The 18,776-nt window shown below is 28.1% G+C and overlaps 1 protein-coding gene across 50 annotated transcripts; it reads right to left on the bottom strand.

Annotated features, from left to right (window-relative positions):
• Positions 1–374: 374 nt before the first annotated feature.
• Positions 375–5,653, bottom strand: LOC105767534 (uncharacterized). 50 transcript variants are annotated; one of them, XR_008196246.1, is made up of 9 exons: positions 5,493–5,653; positions 4,077–4,126; positions 3,949–3,983; positions 3,624–3,711; positions 3,437–3,472; positions 3,260–3,335; positions 3,069–3,174; positions 1,132–1,259; positions 375–781 (listed from the first exon to the last, which is right to left on the bottom strand). XR_008196246.1 is itself a non-coding variant. In XM_052631562.1 (8 exons), exons 1-6 carry the CDS (start codon positions 4,799–4,801, stop codon positions 3,103–3,105), a joined length of 510 nt encoding a protein of 169 aa, XP_052487522.1. In that variant the 5' UTR covers positions 4,802–5,484; the 3' UTR covers positions 375–781; positions 1,132–1,259; positions 3,069–3,102. The 50 variants fall into 50 exon arrangements, 11 of the variants coding, with proteins under 11 accessions (XP_052487522.1, XP_052487523.1, XP_052487526.1 ...); XR_008196247.1 differs by lacking the exon at positions 5,493–5,653 and adding an exon at positions 4,563–5,476; XR_008196254.1 differs by lacking the exon at positions 3,624–3,711 and having other exon boundaries at positions 3,437–3,469.
• Positions 5,654–18,776: the final 13,123 nt, after the last annotated feature.

Genomic DNA, 18,776 nt, shown 5'->3' with positions numbered 1-18,776 from the left:
ATGTTTACACAAATAACGTTATTTTGTCAAAAAAAGTAAATTTTAAAAAAATAATAAAATAAAACTTACTTTTGGAGAAAAAAAGTAAAAATACTCTCAATGAAAATTGAACTCACAATTACATAATTAAAAATCACATTCTACCACCTAAGCTACAATAACTATTTCGAAATATAATCATTAATTATATTTTAATTCGATGCCGTCAATGTACCTGACAGCACCAATAAAAAATCGTTTTCTTTAAAACCCCATGTGATGTCACCAACCAATTAGGCGATATCAAAAAATACTATAACAAACGACCCATATGGATAGTATTAATTTGTAGGGTGACCCATTTTAATATTTAATTATCATTTTGGATTATTAGGTAAAAAACCCTCAATTAATGCTAAATTAAATGGAACATTTTACAAATGATTCATACAGATGACCCTTCTCCCTGATCAACCGTCTCTATTACACCAAATTTTTTTTTTTAAAGAAAACGGGTTAAAACAGAAAAAGCTGGCAACTTATATGTCTAGCAAGTTATATGCATAAAATAAAAGAGTAGAATAATAACGGTTGCTTTGGCTGTAAATATAAAAATAATTATACTAGAAGGCCAAGAAGATAAGATCGAATTGGAGAAAGCAATAATGGACTTGACGTCTCTTGTGCTAGAGTCCCACGGGTCGTACAAATCATATGCTATGGCTCCCACTATCCTCATATTCTTTGCGTATAACCTCTTCCATGGTATTCAACAACATTCTTGGACACTCCTGCGACAGTACTGCAATAAGGTCACCATCACAACACAAGTAAAAAACATCCAGATTCAACAGTAAGATATATATATATACATGCATGAACTTCAATGTTTCAAATCATCGCCTATTAGCCTTCACATCCCCATCCTTACCATGAGTGCAAATCTTGAAAGTTGGGATTATACAAGTTTCAAAGAGAGTTTAAAAACTGAAATTTCATCTAACTCGTACTCTCTAATACGACTTTCACTTGATGAGTATGTATCACAGTCAATTTTCTCTAATATGATCCACTGCATGTAAAACAAAAAACACAACAGTTGCACACAATTTCATAATACTCAAGGAAGCCTTAATTTTCACCCACACTTACCATGAACGCAGCCAGACAGAAAAATTGCAGTTTCTTCTTCTTCTTCTTCATAATAGCACACTCAACCAAGTACAGACAGCTAACATGAAGCACATGCATTTGTCCAGGCATTTCTAAAACATCTGTTGCTACAAAATACCAGAATTACATATAGTTATTTGATGCTTTTAAATTCCAGCCATTACAATTGCTTTGAAACAAACGACACGCCGTAGGGCAGGTCATAGGTGCAGTCTATTATTTTGTTTCATGAAAACAAGGATTTCTAATCAGCTCTGGCCTGAAATTCAAGGATAAGGACATATTTGTTTGAGGCTAAAGTTACCCTAAATTAAATAATTAAACCCAATGATGGTCAACTCCCTACAACATGATAAATACCCTAAATTCTACACAAAATTTAGACTGATATATGCTAAACAGTTGGCCATCTTAAAGATTTAGAAACTACTTCATCAACCCTATATGTATCTATTATACCCATCTCTAATTTACTCCACCAAAATTAAGAAAAAAAAAATGATGCAAAGTAAGCATTTCACTTGCAAGAATTCAGGCAAAACCATTTTGTTTTCTTGATTAAATTCAGAACCCCCCACAGGCTAATAGTAAAAAAGCTCTAATCTCAAACCCACAGCTTGATCTTACCTAATATAGTTCTGCGCTTTCCATATTTACATAATTGGTTCTAAAGAATCAAAACATTTGAAAGAAACAAACCATATTTTAAGGCTTAAAACATGGATGGAAGCACCATCATGTTTTGATACCTTTCTCATAGATTTTAAACGCAGTACAAAGGTTAAGGCTTTCCAGAGCTTGCATATGATCAATCTCTTTGAAACACTAATGTAATACTCAGTGAAGGGTGTTTGACTTTATCATAGAGGATTTACAAATAGGGACCGATTATAATCACGTCCATTATACGATTAAAACAAAAAGAAAACAAGACTGGTTATAATAATTAAGGGCAAATTTAAGTGACCTATTAAGTCAAAAAGATGGTCTGAAACTAGAACAACAGGAACAGCTCCTGACAAGTTCTTTCATCTTCAAAGCACCACGGCGCCATTCTTCATTGTACAAATTGATAGATCTCAAGCAAGTCGCAGAAGAGAATCCATCACAAAGATCAGTGTTTTGCGCCTAATAGAAACTATCACACCCACATACCTGAAACTATATGACAAGTACAAATGTCTGAAGTTTTATAACAGGTTAGTTTTATTCACTTTTGGACTTCTATTTTACTCCATGTGTATATCAATCATGCAACAACATTTAACTTGATGCTTTTTTGAAAGAGCTCCTAAAACACTAAAGAGGAAGCAGTTTATATTAATGCTTTCCATGAACAAAACAAAAAAAGTATAGCAAGTAGCGACTATCATTGATATTCCCCCATAAATAAAATAATGTAGACCAATAGAAATCGTTTCACTACATCAAAAAGAGAAGCAGTCACTCTCTGCCATATTGCTCCAAGATAGATTCCCAGCAAAGGTTGATGACAAAAAAGTTGCTTCATTTTTAAGAACCATAAAAGCTAGTCTAGCTAGCTGGATATGCAGACAATCCGACATTGATGATCCCACAATTTGATCATCCATACAAATTCTATCCAGTCATTTGTGGTTTTTCTAATTGGGAAAAACATAAAATAAAAATCTTCATTGCACAAAGCATAAAAGCAGTAAAGGCAAAAACCACTCACATAAAGCAGCAAGCCCACTTAAGCTTGTTTACTAATATAATGGGGAAACGAGTCGATTATGATATCTTTGTTTATTATTTTATTATTTTAGAAAGAAAAAAAAAGTTTAACCCCCTTAAATCCAGCAAGAACCTAGCATAGTTGGAGAGGAGGCCCGCATCCCCGCAACAAGACAAATACTACTTGTTATACAAATATTAGCTATTCAATGTTTTCTTACTTGTTTTGAAGCCTTGAAATCAGATTTGAGCATTTCAGGTTTGGTGTATGATAGTGACATCCCCATAAAACCAAATGAGAGAACCCCATCCATTCACAGTCGTCCGCTGAGAAGAACATTGCACGGCATATTAATTGATGGTTTCAGCAAAAGCAATTAAGTAAATCGAAATAAGATCAAAAAAACTTAACCATTGGGTACTTAGTAATGCAGACATATATAGCTGGGAAATGATTTAAGGCTTCCGTTTTCTATCAATCACAAGAGCTTGAATGTATGGAAGATTAAATTAATTCATAATTTACTGGTGAATAGATATAAAAAGAAAGGGACAAAGCAAAGACAATAAGCTAAAGGAGGCAAATTACATGGAGCAAGGCTTTGCCAATGGAAAATAAACCCTGCTGAAAGCAATAACATATTGTTAAATTGGTTCAAGAATCAAGTAAGCAGACACTGCAATCCGTTTAACTCAATCTTTTACTCTTTGCTCTTTTATTTATTTAATTTTTCTTTTCAAAATTTCTTATTAAAGACAAGTCTCGTTTTGCTTACACAGATTAAGTTAAACAGCAGCAGATGCCTAGATATGATACTAAACATGGACCAAAACATATTTCCTTTCTTCGATTCAATACATGCACTGCAAGATAAACAGTATGTAATTAGCCTTCAGTATCACATATTTGTAGAGCGTTTATCTTCCAGCTTTGACATTATCAAGATCGGTTTAGGTGCATACAATAAAAGATTGATACGCCCAATTACTTATCATCAAACCATTCAAATAACACATGCATAGAAACTCTTATCTTTATTTGCAGGTAATCACAAAGGTAAAAAAAAAAAAAAAGTTATCTTAAACTTTGGGAAGCTTTACCTGCATACCAACCCGGCCAGAACAAGATTAGATTCCTGAAAAACCATGAGAACACTTATAGTTATACAAAAATAAAAAATAAAAATAAAAGAGTGCTTGAGAATTGTTGATTGCATGCAACTCTTTACCTTGATACAATCCAACTGATGTTTTAGGATATACAAGAAATAATAAAGGCCTGGACACAGTTTGAAGTTGTAGTGCGATAAGCTTGAAAAATATTGACGCAAGAAACAATTCATAAAACAGACGGATGCATGTACTTCAAATGAACGAAGATTAAATGGGTTTTTAAGATGATTTAAAAAATTAAACCTGTTCTGCAACAGGAACATGAAAAACCAGACAAACTGTTGATGGAAACTCATCACAAAACCTAAAACCTAGTTCCCTCCCCCCCCCCCCCAGGGCCCTTCTTCTTTTCAGCACTCACGGTACATCATCAAATCACCCCATGGAAGCAAAGAAGAGCAGGTAAATACACCGCAAAATGGGTAAAACCTTGATTCCCCTAAATTGAGGCAAGAACTAGCTGCAGATCAACACCCATTAATCACAGACACTAAACAAGCAACACGTCAATTGTTCAAGTGTGGGTTTATAGTTGAATTTACAAATAGAAACCTCCATTTGCAATTGTGATCAGTGAAAGCAACCAGATTCTGCTAGATTCAGGTGAAAGCAAGCTAGATTCAGGTGAAAGCAAGCTCCAAGCAGGACGAATTTCTGGGTACTGACTATGATCGCATGCGCAGGAATTAAAAAAAAGAAAGAAAAACCGAAGAAGATAGTAGAAACAATAACAAGAAACAAACCAGAAAAAGAAAAGAAAGAGGGTTAGTTGGAGGACCATACTAGCTATAGCTACTAATAGGCAATTAATAACATGAATGGTCCCATACTATTCATAGTCTTGCCGTTAAATCCGCACAGTGATCAGGCATAGTCAATAACATCGAAAGTCACGCGTTGATGCTATTTATTGAATTTAAAACATAAATTAAAACATTTTGAATAGAAACAACAACAAAAAAAAAAAAAGAGACAGTCAGACGTAGACCATATTCCCAGAGTAGAGTATTTTTGCTGGCTTCTAAATTAACTAGTCCCAGTCCCAGAGGAGAGGGAAGATCACATGTGATTAATCAATAATTATAGAGAGACAGAGGGAAATGGGGGATAAGCGAGACAAGACAAGAGTAGAGAGTATGGAACAAAACAGGCCGAGAAGTGACCAAAAGGAAATTAAGATCAAATTCCGGCACTGGAAACTGACAGAAAGAGAAGTGAGCACGCAAAAGCAAAAGTATAGCCTTATACAAGTGCCTCTGTGTGCTCACTCTCTTCTGTCAATTTCTATGTCCCAAAGAAGAAGGTATTAGATGAAAGGAAGAAAGGGTAAAGCATTTCCCATATAAGGAAACAAAGCAGGCAACACACAATTTACCGAAACGAAGAAATAAACTGTTCCACAATACATAGAAAAATATTAAAAAGGAATGAGACAGATCTGAAAACAAACTAAACCCGTTTAAGGAAAAGACCTTAAAATCCAAGATCCATGACGTTTTCGGTAATGAGTGACCAGGAGAACTTCACACAATACTAGGGTTTTTTTTGTTGTTCATGCCAAAGTAAAAACCAAAATTAAAGAACCCCCCCCCCCAAGGAACGGAAGGAAGGACAGAAGAATGAAAAGAAGAAACCCTTTTATCTTGTCTTTTTATGATTTCATCGTGAGAGGGCTATTATATAGAATGGATATACGTGGTTTCTCCTTTAAATTATACCATAGTCATTAAATAATCAACTTATTAGGTATATAATAATTAAAATGTCTTCATAAAAATTGTGATATTTGAACTTTAATGTTTAAGGTTATAATTTACTTTATGATTCATGTGATAGATTCAAATTAAATTTGATTCTTTTGAAGTTGTGTAAATTTATTTTAAAAATTTTAAAATTTAATTTCTCAACTACAAACTTTGCTTTATTATTGTCTTAATTTTATATATTCGAATATATTTAAACACATAATATTTTTTAAAATTCATAAACCATTAAATTCTAGAAAAGTATAGATTTAATTGTAGGCTTGAAATTACACTTTTAAATAACAATATTAATTAAGTTAATATTTAATGGTTAATAATCACTAAATATTTTTTTCTAAAAAAGTGTATTAAAGATATTGTTCAAATTTTCATGTATAAATATATCTTTAAATATAATATTGTCAACTGAAAACAACAATGTGGTCAAACATTATAAAAGATACTAGATATGTAACAGAAAATATTATTTTAGTGTTCAAGAAATAGGAATAATATTTGGTATATTATTAATGGAGATTTTAAATTTTACAAGTAAAATCAGGAGTTAACAAGTGTCTTATAAGGATATAATAAAATATTAAAAAAAGTACATTATCAATATGCCAAATACTAACCCTTAAGATATAATTACCTATGGGTAATTATTTGGTACACAAGTGCCGGAAATTTTAACTCCACAAACGGATTGAGATTTTACCATATATTTATTTTCAATTTATGCTCTATATTAAATGGTTGTTTGAGTCAATATTTACACATCAGCTAAATTCCAACTCAGAATACTCGATCATTTTATAAAATAATAATATATTTTTGAAAAGATAAAATAGTAAATATATTGTGAGAGTACTTTCTTTCCACCTTATATAATTTCAACTAAACCTGAAAACGAAAGCCTCAGTACTTATTCGTAATAATTAACAAAACTTTTCACTCCCCAAAACAAAAGCCAATTTTCTTTACCTGGGTTTATCATAATTAACAAAAGTACTGGTGGCGGTCACACCTGTACTTTTACACTTCCAAAATTAAATATGAATTCTCCTCTCTTTATTATAATCCTTTTTTAGAGTTTAGGATTGTTTTCAAAATTTCGTTATAATTTCATAATAAATCGGGATTTATCTTGTGAAAATATATTTGAATTCACTGGTTCTTGGCATTTTAATATTCCAAATTAGCATACGAGTAATTTAGAAACAGTGATTTTCTCTTTTCTTTTCTAAATATGGGATATTAGAGAAGTTATATATATAATTTATGGACCATAACCCTAATATTTATAGTATTTACACATTAACCCTAATTTCTAATTAGTTCATCATCGTTAGAAATTAGTTACTACAGTATTTACACATTTTTGACTTATGCTTTATTTAATAGCTACAATCTAATAAACATTATCCAAATTAGATCACTTTTAATTTAAACTATTTTTTATGATAGTAAATAATAACATGTAATTATGTTTATTATATACGTGACAAATTTAATATTTATCCCGTAAAATATAATAAAATTAAATAAAACATTTATCAGTTTTAACCATACTTCTATAAACTTCATAAATTATGGACTTCATTATTATATTATTTCTGAATAGATTGAAGACAAATCATAGAGTACAGCTACTAGAAGCTTTCAGTTTATAGAGAAAGTGAAGAGAGAGAGAGAGAGAGTTGAGTTGTGTGTTGGAAACTGACTATAGTGGTTGAGATTAATGGCTAAATAAGTAAAAAAAAAAATTAATTTGGCCTTCTAAGTCATTTTTTATTTTATTTAAGGAAATAGGCCGTTTTTAGGAGAGAAACAAAGCATAGGTGGTAGGAAAGCTCGTCCAACTAGATACGCTTTTCTTTTAAGTTGCAATTTTTAACTTCTTTAATATAATTAATTTCTTTAGTTGAATGGTTAAATGTGGTAGTTTTGTCATTAAGTCTAGGTTCGATTTCTTTCTCACTCACATTTATATTTTTTTATTTCATGTTGTTTTAAGCTTCTTCTTCTTTTAATGATTATTTTTAATATATCACTTTCCTAGTTGAATGGTTAAATAATAATTTAATTATTGAGACCTAGGTTCAATTCCTTTTCTAAACACGTTTGTAATTTTTATTTCTTATTGTTTCAAGTTTTTATTTTAATTAATAAATATATTGTTTTCAATTTTTTATTTTAATTCATCTTTTAATTAATAAATCTTTTATTCATAAAATCAAATAAAATAATTATTACAAATATGATTATTTTAGTAAATATAACTTTTATATTTGTAATCTTTAATTTTCAATCTATATATATCATGAGTGCAGTAAATATTTTTGTATGTGTACTTAAAATATTTCACATGTAAACATAATGATATTTCAAATAATTAATTGAAATATTTCACATATAATAATATTTGAAATATGATACTCACAATGTATATGAAAAATAATTATATTTGAAATATTTTACATATAAAAATAATAATTATATTCAAATAATTATTTTATTTTATAATATTAGAAATCAACATACCCACAATATACATAGAGAAAATAAATATTTGACATATAAATATTATATATAAGGAAAAATATATTAAAAATTTTAGTTGATGTTTATTTTATATATAAAGAGTTATTAATTTCAAATATTTTTAACATAATGATATATGTAAAATATATATATATTTATTATATAATTACAAATTTATTATTTGATTTTATGAATAAAAGAGTTATTAATTAAAAGATGAATTAAAATATAAAAAATAAAAATAATATATTTATTAATTAAAAACTTGAAACAATATGAAATAAAAATTACAAATGTGTTCAGAAAAATGAATTAAACTTAGGTCTCAATAATGAAATTATTGTTATTTAACCATTTAACTAATGAAGCTAATACATTAAAAGCATTCATTTAAAAAAAACTTAAAACAGCATGAAATAAAAAATATAAATGTAAATGGGAGAGGAGAGCAATCAAATCTGGGACTCAAGAATAAAACTATCATCATTTAACCATTTGACCAAAGAAATTAATTATATTAAAAATTAAAATTGTAACTTAAAAGCGCTTCAACTAAACACACTTTCATACTTTCTTTTCAAAAAACATCTTATTTTCCTAAATAAAATTAAAAACGACCTAAATACCTAATTAATATATAATGAAAATGAAATTAAAACGACTTAAACACCTAATTAATATATAATGAAAATAAAGTTTAATAAATTTATGTTTATATTTAAACATGGGCTGATTTCCTTACCGTCCGTTGATGGAAACACGAGAGGTTTTTTTTTTAATATTTAATACATTATCTCTACGAGTATATAAACATATATTACTATAACTATTTATCATCAATACATAGCATACACGTAAACAGTGTATGCCTCTACTGTATGTAGTAGTTCATCTTCATCATCACCGTGGAGCTGAGATTAGTACTATACAACCGCCACTAGAGAACAATCAGATTGTGTGCCTGACGAGGTTATAACTGTCTTTATCGTACAAATGGTGACTTCACGTCATAGTTTTGGATGGTAATAATCAGTTCAAAGCTACCACTGTATTAGCAGAAAGTTAGGGTAAGTTTAAAAGAGTAGTACGTTTACTTATTATTAATATAAAAATAATTATAACAGTAAAACTAAATATTATAATAACATTATATCGTAAAATAAAAAATAAATTATATGTGTTATATTATATTTAATTATCCATCCAAACTGATATTTTATGGGAAGCGGAGACCACGCCCTTTTAAGTCCCACACACTTATATTTCTCATTTAAATTACTTCAAAGCATTACAACTTTATGAATAGATGATGGACCACCCATTATTCCACTGCCCAACCCTTGATTGCCACCAATACTCCTAATTAATTATCTTCTGATCTGCCCTCCAACTTGTTTCCTTTTTCTAGAAAAAATAAATGTTAAAAATTTAAATATTAAATTTAAGTTATAAAATTAGTTTGTGTATTAGATAAAATTAAATAAGAAATATAATTAGCCTATTAGAATAAAATAAAAATTAATAATTAAACTTATTCTCTATTAAATAATATTTATTGATTATTTTTGAAAAAGCTTTATTTAGTAAATTTCATTTTAAATTATCAAACATGTTTAGAAAATTAAATTGTTGAGATTATTAATTTTCAGTTGATTGAATTTTTCAACACTTTATCAAACAAGGCTTAAGTTAAAAAATAAATTAACTTAAAATTAGTGTTTTTAGTAATTCAAGTTTTTAAAGCACGTTTAGTAGTTCATTTTAGGAGTACAATGTGAAAATGATAAACATATAAGGAGTTACTTATCAGTTATCACTTAATATAGAAAGACTTTTATTTTATTTTTTACTTTTTAACTTTATCTTTAAATATTTATATGTATAAAATTTTAAAATCACTTTTTTTTAAAGTATTACAAGTTTGAGTGTCAACAAGCACTCAAGTCACGAAAACCCACATTTAACTATTAACCTCTATCTTTGCTAATAAAATCGCAAAATCATATTTATTAAACAATCAAATCATATTTTATGTGAAATATAAAAACAAAGATTATAATTTAAATTTAATACATAAAATTTTCCTCCATCCAAATTACAAGTTGATCCAAGCAATAGAGTTTGTTTTGAGTAAGAAAAGAAATTGTCCCATCTCTCTTTGGAATATGTGAGTAATCACTATGTTATTCCAATTCTAAAAGGTTACAATGAAATAAAATAGCATATCTTGTTATACATGCAAATATAATGGTCTCGAATTTCCATGTAAATGCAAGAGTTTGGGTAAGAATCTTTGGAATTGGATTTCAAACCCCACCTCAACCCAATTATATGGTTTGTCTCAAAAATGTGTGTGTGTGTTTTATACTTTCAAAATTAAATCTTTTAAAATTCGTGATTTTTTTTTTTACTTTTCCTTTTTCTTAAAATGGTTTTTTTTATTACAAATAGTAGTTTTAAAAAAAAAACACTTGTATAAGTCAAATTGCACCCTGAAAATTCTTCAAACTATTGCCATTTTTCCAATGAGATCTCATTTTATTTACAAAATATCGTAATAATAATCTAAAAATATCAAATGTTGAAAATTCAGGCCTGTATGATATAGTTGCATAAATCAATTGATAATCATTGAAATAATATTTTAAATGCTTTAAAATTTAAAACATTTTTATCTTCCATAATAAAAGAGCAAATTTTATTTATTTATTTTAATATCCTTTAAATATTTTGCTTTTAAAAGTATATTATTTGGTAAATAATTTTTTTTAAAATATATTTTATAACATTAAATTCATTAACACTTAAAATTTTAATTTATGGTCTTTGGAATAATTCTGTCATCTGGTGTGGATAATAATAGCCGTAAAATAAGCACCACTATCTCTGCATCATATTAGTACTTTGATGATCATGCGCTACAAATTGCATTTTCCTAGGAGCACTAGTGCCTCAAAATCAAAGGATTTGCATTTTAATATCATTTACAAAGGCATATGTCCCCAATCATGCACCCCCCCAGAAACATTAGGGTCCATCCAAGTTTGAAAATACTAGTATGAAATTGAGTTTGACTCAAAGTTGAACAAAATTATTTAAATCTAACTCCACCCATAAATATATTATCTAATCATCACCTTTTCCTAAACAGGCCATAATGGCTGCTGCTAATGTCCCACGATTATGTATAAGTCAAACATATGTGTTAGTTAATCTTTGTCTGTGAACAATGAATCATCTCTCCTCATTTTTGCTTCTCCTCCGTTGAAATTAAAAACAACTTCCTATTTTATATTACCCCATCCACTAGAGTTTTAACACATATTCTGTTCTTTGTTGGGTCAGCAGCACCCATTTGCGTTTGCATTTGCATCAGCTGCAGCAATAGCTTTAGATCAAGTTAATGGTCACCGTCGCTTCATGAAACGTATCTTCATGTCTTTCTTTCTGTCATGCTCTTTAAAGATAATGTTATGAGTTTATATGACATTTCGCAGAGCAGAAAGAATTGACCAAATAAAGTAAACCAAACCAAACGACCAAAAACAAGACAGGCAACTACAATAACGACAAAAAACCCAATGAAAAAGGTGCTCGATACCCAATTGCACCGTCCCATCCACATAAAATATTATGCTGTTTTGAATTTTGAGCTTCAAAATCTACAACTTGAATGACAATGGTGAGCCCAAGTGGGGGGGGGGGGGGGGGGCAAGCAAATGGGGATTGCAGCCATACCCACAAAAGTTTTAAGAGTTATCATATAATTCACTACAACAAAAGAGAGAAAGAAGTTAATAGTAATAAAAATTGACGACTATTCAACCAGCCATATAATGCGTAAACATGATACTAATTACATCTAAGACATCTATCAATACTAAAAAACTGGATGATAGAGAAAATAAGTAGTGCAAGTACTTCTAAACCCGTAAGTACAATAGAATACATGTCAAATAATGCTATAATAAATACAAATGAGAATTTAATTTTACCCTTGAATACTCAAATAGAGGAAGATATTAGATATCTAGAAGAATTTTCTAAAAATTTCTTCATGGATATCAAAACTAAAAATGAAAATATAAAATTTTGAAAAACTAATATTTTCATAAATTACTACCACCATAGGATTAGATATGTATAAAAAATATGTCTCTTATCTAGATAAACATAGTAAAATAGTGAGTACCACCGAAATTATAGACTCAGAGGAAATAGGATAAATTTTGCAAAGAGAGAATAACTCTACATTGTTTGCAAAGTAAAGCTACTAAACAAGTTAAGCATAATTTAAGTACTAAATATTGTAAAAATTCCTAGAAAACGAATGAAAATTTGGATGTAAACAAATACGTCCTAAGACTTATAAAAATATAAAAAGAAAATAGAAGGTATAAACTAGTTAAATAGAAACCGGAAATAAAAGATATATTAATAAAAAAAGATTTGTTAGAAGAAAACTTTTAAAAATCTAAAAACAAATTTGTAAATATTTTATATGTGATGAAGAAGGTCACATAGCACCAAATTGTCCTAATAAAGGAAAAAGTGCAAAGAAAATGATAAAAACACTTGAAGAACAAGAATTAGAAATATGTTACGAAGAGGAAATAAATCTCAAGAGATTTTATATGAATTAATATCGAAATAGGTATCGATAAAGAATATATATTTATGTTTAATATAAGAAGTAGTTTTAATAATCAATTAGAAGAAATTCCTAGTAACGAACAACAAGATATAAAATTAGGAAATTTAATTGGAGAAGAAAATTACTTTTCGATGAAATGATAGAATAAATAAATAAAATCATATTTCTAAATAAGAAATGTATAAAATATCTAAATTCAAAATATGGAGTCAAAGACATATAGAGAAAATAAGTGGAAATACGGTAGCAAAGGATACTAGAGGAGGATTAACAAAAATCCCATTATTTACTAAAGATAAAATTAAGAGGATTAAAAGAAATACCCTCAAGTTAGATATATACATTTAGGAATAATAATGATAACTATTAGAGCTTTATTTAGAAAAAGGTCATGATATACTTATAATAGCGTTTTGTTAGATAAAAGATTTGAAAATCCAATAAAAGCACTTATTGGAGGAATTCAATCAAATTTACATCTTGGTGTAATAGGATTTAAAGTTAAACCAAATTACTTTATATCCATTACAAACCCTCTAATAGAAGAGTGTTTATGTTTAAGAATTCAAACAAAAATTCTAAAATCAATGATTTAGCGAAGATCTAGCAATAAGTTGGACTTCTATTAAAGAATATACAAATCTGCAGAAGTAGAAATAAAAGAGATTAATAATAAAATTATTGAGTTCTTTGAACCTAATAAATTTACTACGAAATACAACTACAATTATTACATCTAAGAGATCTATCAATACCAAAAGACTGGATGATAGAGAAAATAAGTAGTGCAAGTACTTTTAAACCTGTAAGTACAATAGAATATATGTCGTCAGCAATAAATTATATTTTAAAAATATTGCTATAATAAATACAAATGAGAATTTAATTTTACCTCAAATACTCAAATAGAGAAAGAAGAGGATAATGTAAGTTCAAGTTCTACACCAATAAGAATGAAAACAGTTCATATACCTATTTTAACACTAGAATGGAAGAAATACAAACTTCAACAATCATTCAACAAATGAGAGTTGGAACAAATGATGTAATTACATTTTCAAATTTCCAATCTAGGAAATGTTCTACATATATTGAAATGCAATTTCAATATAAGGCTAGAAATATACCTATATACATAAGTAATGTAAGATTTGTGATACCAAAATCTTATGTTTTCCTACAATGCATCAAGATATATTATTAGAAAATAATTTCTTATACCAACATTTACCATTTTCTATTGATAAAAATTAATTATGTTATCGAGAAAAATCTTCTATAGAGATATCATTAGTAGAAAATCATAAATTTGTGTATGATAAAAATTTTACACCAAAAAGAAAAGAAAAGATTAAACAACTAGAAACAAATCATTGGTTGTTTAAAATTTTAGAAAATAATTTTAGTGAAGAACCATTAAAATTATGGCAAAATAACCCTAGGTATTGTGATATTAAATTGGAAAATCCCAATAAAGTTATTAGAGTCAAATCAATTATCTATACTAAATAAGATATAGATGAATTTGATATACAAATTAAGGAATCAATAGAAAAGGATTAATAGAAAAACTAATAGTCCACATTCTAGTCCTGTTTTATAGTCGAAACCATTTGAAATAAAAGAGGAAAAGCTAGAATGGTTATTAATTATAAAAGATTAAATTAAAATATTATTTTTGATGGATTTTTTATCCAAGAAAGGATATTTTAATTAATCAAGCTAAACAAGCAATATATTTTAGTAAATTTGATTGTAAATCGAGATTTTGGCAAATCATGCTAACCAAAGAATCTAAACCTTTAACAGCTTTTAGTGCTCCTAATGGACATTATCAATGGAAAGTAATGCCATTTGGATTATGTAATGCACCTCAAATCTTCCAAAGAAGGATAAATTCTATATTTAATAAATATAAAAAAGTATGTGTAGTCTATATAGATGATATTTTGATATTTTTAGACACATTAGAAAAATATAGATAACATTTAAATATTATTTCTCAAGAATTCATAAAACATGAAATCATATTAAGCCCTAATAAAATAGAACTAGAAAAAAGAAATAGAATTTTAGGATTAAAATTATCGCAAATGATCTTAAATTACAATATCATATTATAGTAAAATAAAAGAATTTCCGAAAATATTGAAGATAAAAACAACTTCAACAATTTTTAGGAATATTTAATTATGGACGAAACTTCTTGCTAACTTATCTTAAAAATAGGTAAGTTATATGAAAGATTAAAAAGGATAAACCTTTTATCCGGACTAAAAAGATTTAGAGATTATACAAAACTAAAAACTGAAATAAATCATAGTCCAAAAGTTTATTTACCTAAACAATGTGATAAATTAATTTTAGTAATGATGCCTCACAAAATTATTGGGGATGTATTTTAAAAGCTAAAACAAAAATAGTGAAGAACTAATATGTGGATATAGTTCAGGAAAATTTAAACCAAATGAAATTAATTATGTTATATATGAAAAGAATTATTAGCAATAAAAAGGGAATAAAAATTTTCTTATATATTTAGCATCTGAAAAATTTATAATAAAATTGATAATCAAGCAGTTAAACAATTCCTTACTAACAAGAGTTTAGAAAATGTACCTAGAAGAATTGGATGGTACAATGAATTATGTATTTTTAATTTTGAGCTTATATATATATAATGTACTAATAATATAATTGTTGATTATCTTAGTAGGCCTTATGGATAGAGGTAAAAAAACCTCTAGAAAAAGTCGGTGAATGGACAACTGTCCATAAACAACCCAACAAAGGGAAAACAATAAATTCTAAACAAAGATTTGTGAATATACCTGTTCAAGCACTATTTTACCCCAATCAAGGATATTATGCGCCATATCCAATGGTAAGACAACTAGTTTTATCATCAAATACTGTAAGCCAATTACCTTGGTCCCAAGATCCAAATTCAGCATTTCAAGCCAGTTATGCTGAAATGATAAAGGGAGCAGAGAATTTGTTGAAACAATAATAAATTCAAGAAATAAAAGATTTTTACAATCCAGGTTTATCATTAGAATTATATAATTTTATTAATGAAATATGGAAAACTCATATTTTTGAACAAAGAGCTAATTTCAGCTATTACAAATTTTTCACTATTTTAGTTGAAAAACAACTAAAGCTAATGAAGTCGATGATTTATTATTAAAATCTATTTTATATAGATATTGGGATGAGTTTGAGTTAGAATATAAAGATATTAAGGAGATAAACAATCTTCTTAATATATTTCAATATTTTATTAATAAAGGAAAAAATAGTCCTATTATGAATAAAATGTTTAGACTATGTTTTATAATAAAGCTAGACAAATATTACTAGTAGAAATTTTTACAAAAATAAATGAAGCTATTTGCAAATAGTAAGCTCAATTTCAAAAAGCTTTTTCGAATAGTTTCTACAAGCTTATATTTTTACTAATGATATAGAGGAAAAAATTTTCTAGTATAAAATTTGGATTAGATCATGAACCATTTGATATAACCAGATTGAATGGGGTTTTACTAAAGGAATAATAGTTCAAAATTTTCTTTTCATCTTTTAAAAGGCTTTCTTCGTCCGTTAAATCAGTATTATTAAATATAATTAATAATGATGATTTTTACTATTATTTTCATATTGAAATTAGTAGTCTTTATTGGTATAGCTGAAAAAGAAAAAACTTTATCAGCCATATCAAATATGAATTATTCAAAGGATGTTTGGAAGCCTCCGATTATCACCAGTCAAAGAAATTTATAAACTTTGGATAGATAGAAGAAGAATATTGGCATATTAAACTGGAAGCATCCAGAATGATAGAGATGAAAAACCTTTGCGACTATTAAAAAAGATAGCCGAAATAGAGATTGAAGATTTTACATCTCATATTCTAAAAGAAATGAGAAGCACATGAGAGACTTGGAATTTATCACAAAGACTTTCATTAAATTCACTACATCTAGATGACATTGAGGAAATGAATCTAGATAACATTCAAGAAGGATAAAGCCAAAATAGGCAGCTGCATAGAAAGAGAAGCGACTTGAAAAACAAGACATCTAGATGCAAACAAATTGCAAAGTGAAACTATCATCAAATAAATAATAAATGATGGAAGCAACTATTAATGAAGACAAACTACTATTAAAGTAACTCAATGACATCGATTGTAATCTTAATTTTCTTTTTTTTCTTTTTTTAGATAGATGGGGGGTCGCACGACCACTACGTACAGTGAGCTGCAAAGAATATTTGGTCACCTTGTAAGTCAACAGGCCGGGGAAATTGCTTTTATTCTTGGAAAGCTGCCAAATTGGATAAGCATATTATGATGATGATGAAGGTGTGAGTCTACATGTTCATTGAATGTAATCATGGCGATGATGTAGTTGCTATGCCAGAATTCCAAGTGGAAAAAAGTAGCCACAAATCACTACCACCATAACATATATACAATGAGCTGCAACCCCATCTTGAAAATTTCAAGCAATTACTTTGGCCCTCAAAGGGAAATAACACAATTTTTCCTGTTACTGCATCTTAATTATTTCATAGCTTCGACAACAATAATACATGCCAAAAAAGAAGGGAAAGGGAATGGTATAATTAGCTGAGTTGTACTACAATTCAGGTGCAACACTACACCGAGTGTCCAGGACTTGGGCTGATATGATGTAATATGATGTTCTACATTTTTTTTTTTTGTTATTCGAATATAATATCTACACTGAATGTCTAGGCCTTTGGTTATTTCAATTTACATGTTCTTTAAAAGGGAAAAAAGAAAAAAAAAACTCCGGTCAATGTGAATATCGCCATACTTGCAACTTCACAAGCATTTAATATATACACTGAAGTTAAATTTCTCTGTATGTATATTATGGATTTTCATTCTTATACCTATACTTTTATTTGGTCATTTTAATTTTTAGGTTTTTTTAAATAACTTTCTTGTTTTTTTTTAAAAATAACTTGGAGTACAAACATAGCTGTTAAATTTTAAAATTTCTATCATAAACAAATGATAGTTGTTAAATCTATTAGATATTATTCCTAAAATTCAATGTAACAAACATAGTATACACATACAATACATCTTAGTGTGTTGTTTCTTTATATTAATCACAGAAAAAAATAGGTAAATGAATTAATTGATTATCATTTTCATCAAAATTGAAATCTTGAAATTCAAAAATAGAAAAACAAAATAATCCAAAGATCCTAAATTAAATTTATAACTTTATACATAGTATAAAATTAATGCCAAAATTTAAATAAACACATTTAATTGCTACCGTCTAAGTTAAGAAAGAAATTGACCAATTCAAAAAATATAAAAATTGAAGTTGACTGAATCAAAATTAAGAAATAAATCAACCAAAAATTCAAACAAATGAACAATTAAGTGCCGGTGGTCACCCAGTTGTGAAGCCATTGAACCTCAAACCTTCCCACGTTGGCCTTCCCCAGGATTTGTCGAGTCCCTTTCCCATTTGCTTTATCGCCAATCGATGTGTAAAAATTAATTCCACCCATTCATCTACAGTCTTCACCAAGACGAGCAGTTCTTAATATCAAACGACGATGAAAATCCAAAACCTCTTCGATTTCGTTTACTTCTACGTAGAGTACAGCAGCCAAACAGCAATGTTGACACCACTTCAATTTGTAATTGTAATTTAAAAGAATAGGAAAAACTTCATAAATATAGAAATAGATAATACTGCATCTCGTGTACTATCAGTTAAGTTCTATATTTACTTTTAAGAAGATGTAATCGGACCAAACAA

This window comes from Gossypium raimondii, chromosome 5 (genome assembly GCF_025698545.1).
Source record: "Gossypium raimondii isolate GPD5lz chromosome 5, ASM2569854v1, whole genome shotgun sequence".
Taxonomy (NCBI): domain Eukaryota; kingdom Viridiplantae; phylum Streptophyta; class Magnoliopsida; order Malvales; family Malvaceae; genus Gossypium; species Gossypium raimondii.
The sequence above is the reverse complement of the archived record's forward strand: the minus strand, read 5'-3'. Positions and strand labels throughout refer to the sequence as shown.

Coding starts and splice junctions, on each gene's coding strand:
- LOC105767534 (XM_052631560.1), bottom strand. CDS start 4,801: ATGGTCCTCCAACTAACCCTCTTTCTTTTCTTTTTCTGGTTTGTTTCT. Junction 3,473..3,623: donor TGCTGTTTAACTTAATCTGT/GTAAGCAAAACG, acceptor TATTGCTTTCAG/CAGGGTTTATTTTCCATTGG. Junction 3,175..3,436: donor TTGGCAAAGCCTTGCTCCAT/GTAATTTGCCTC, acceptor TGTTCTTCTCAG/CGGACGACTGTGAATGGATG.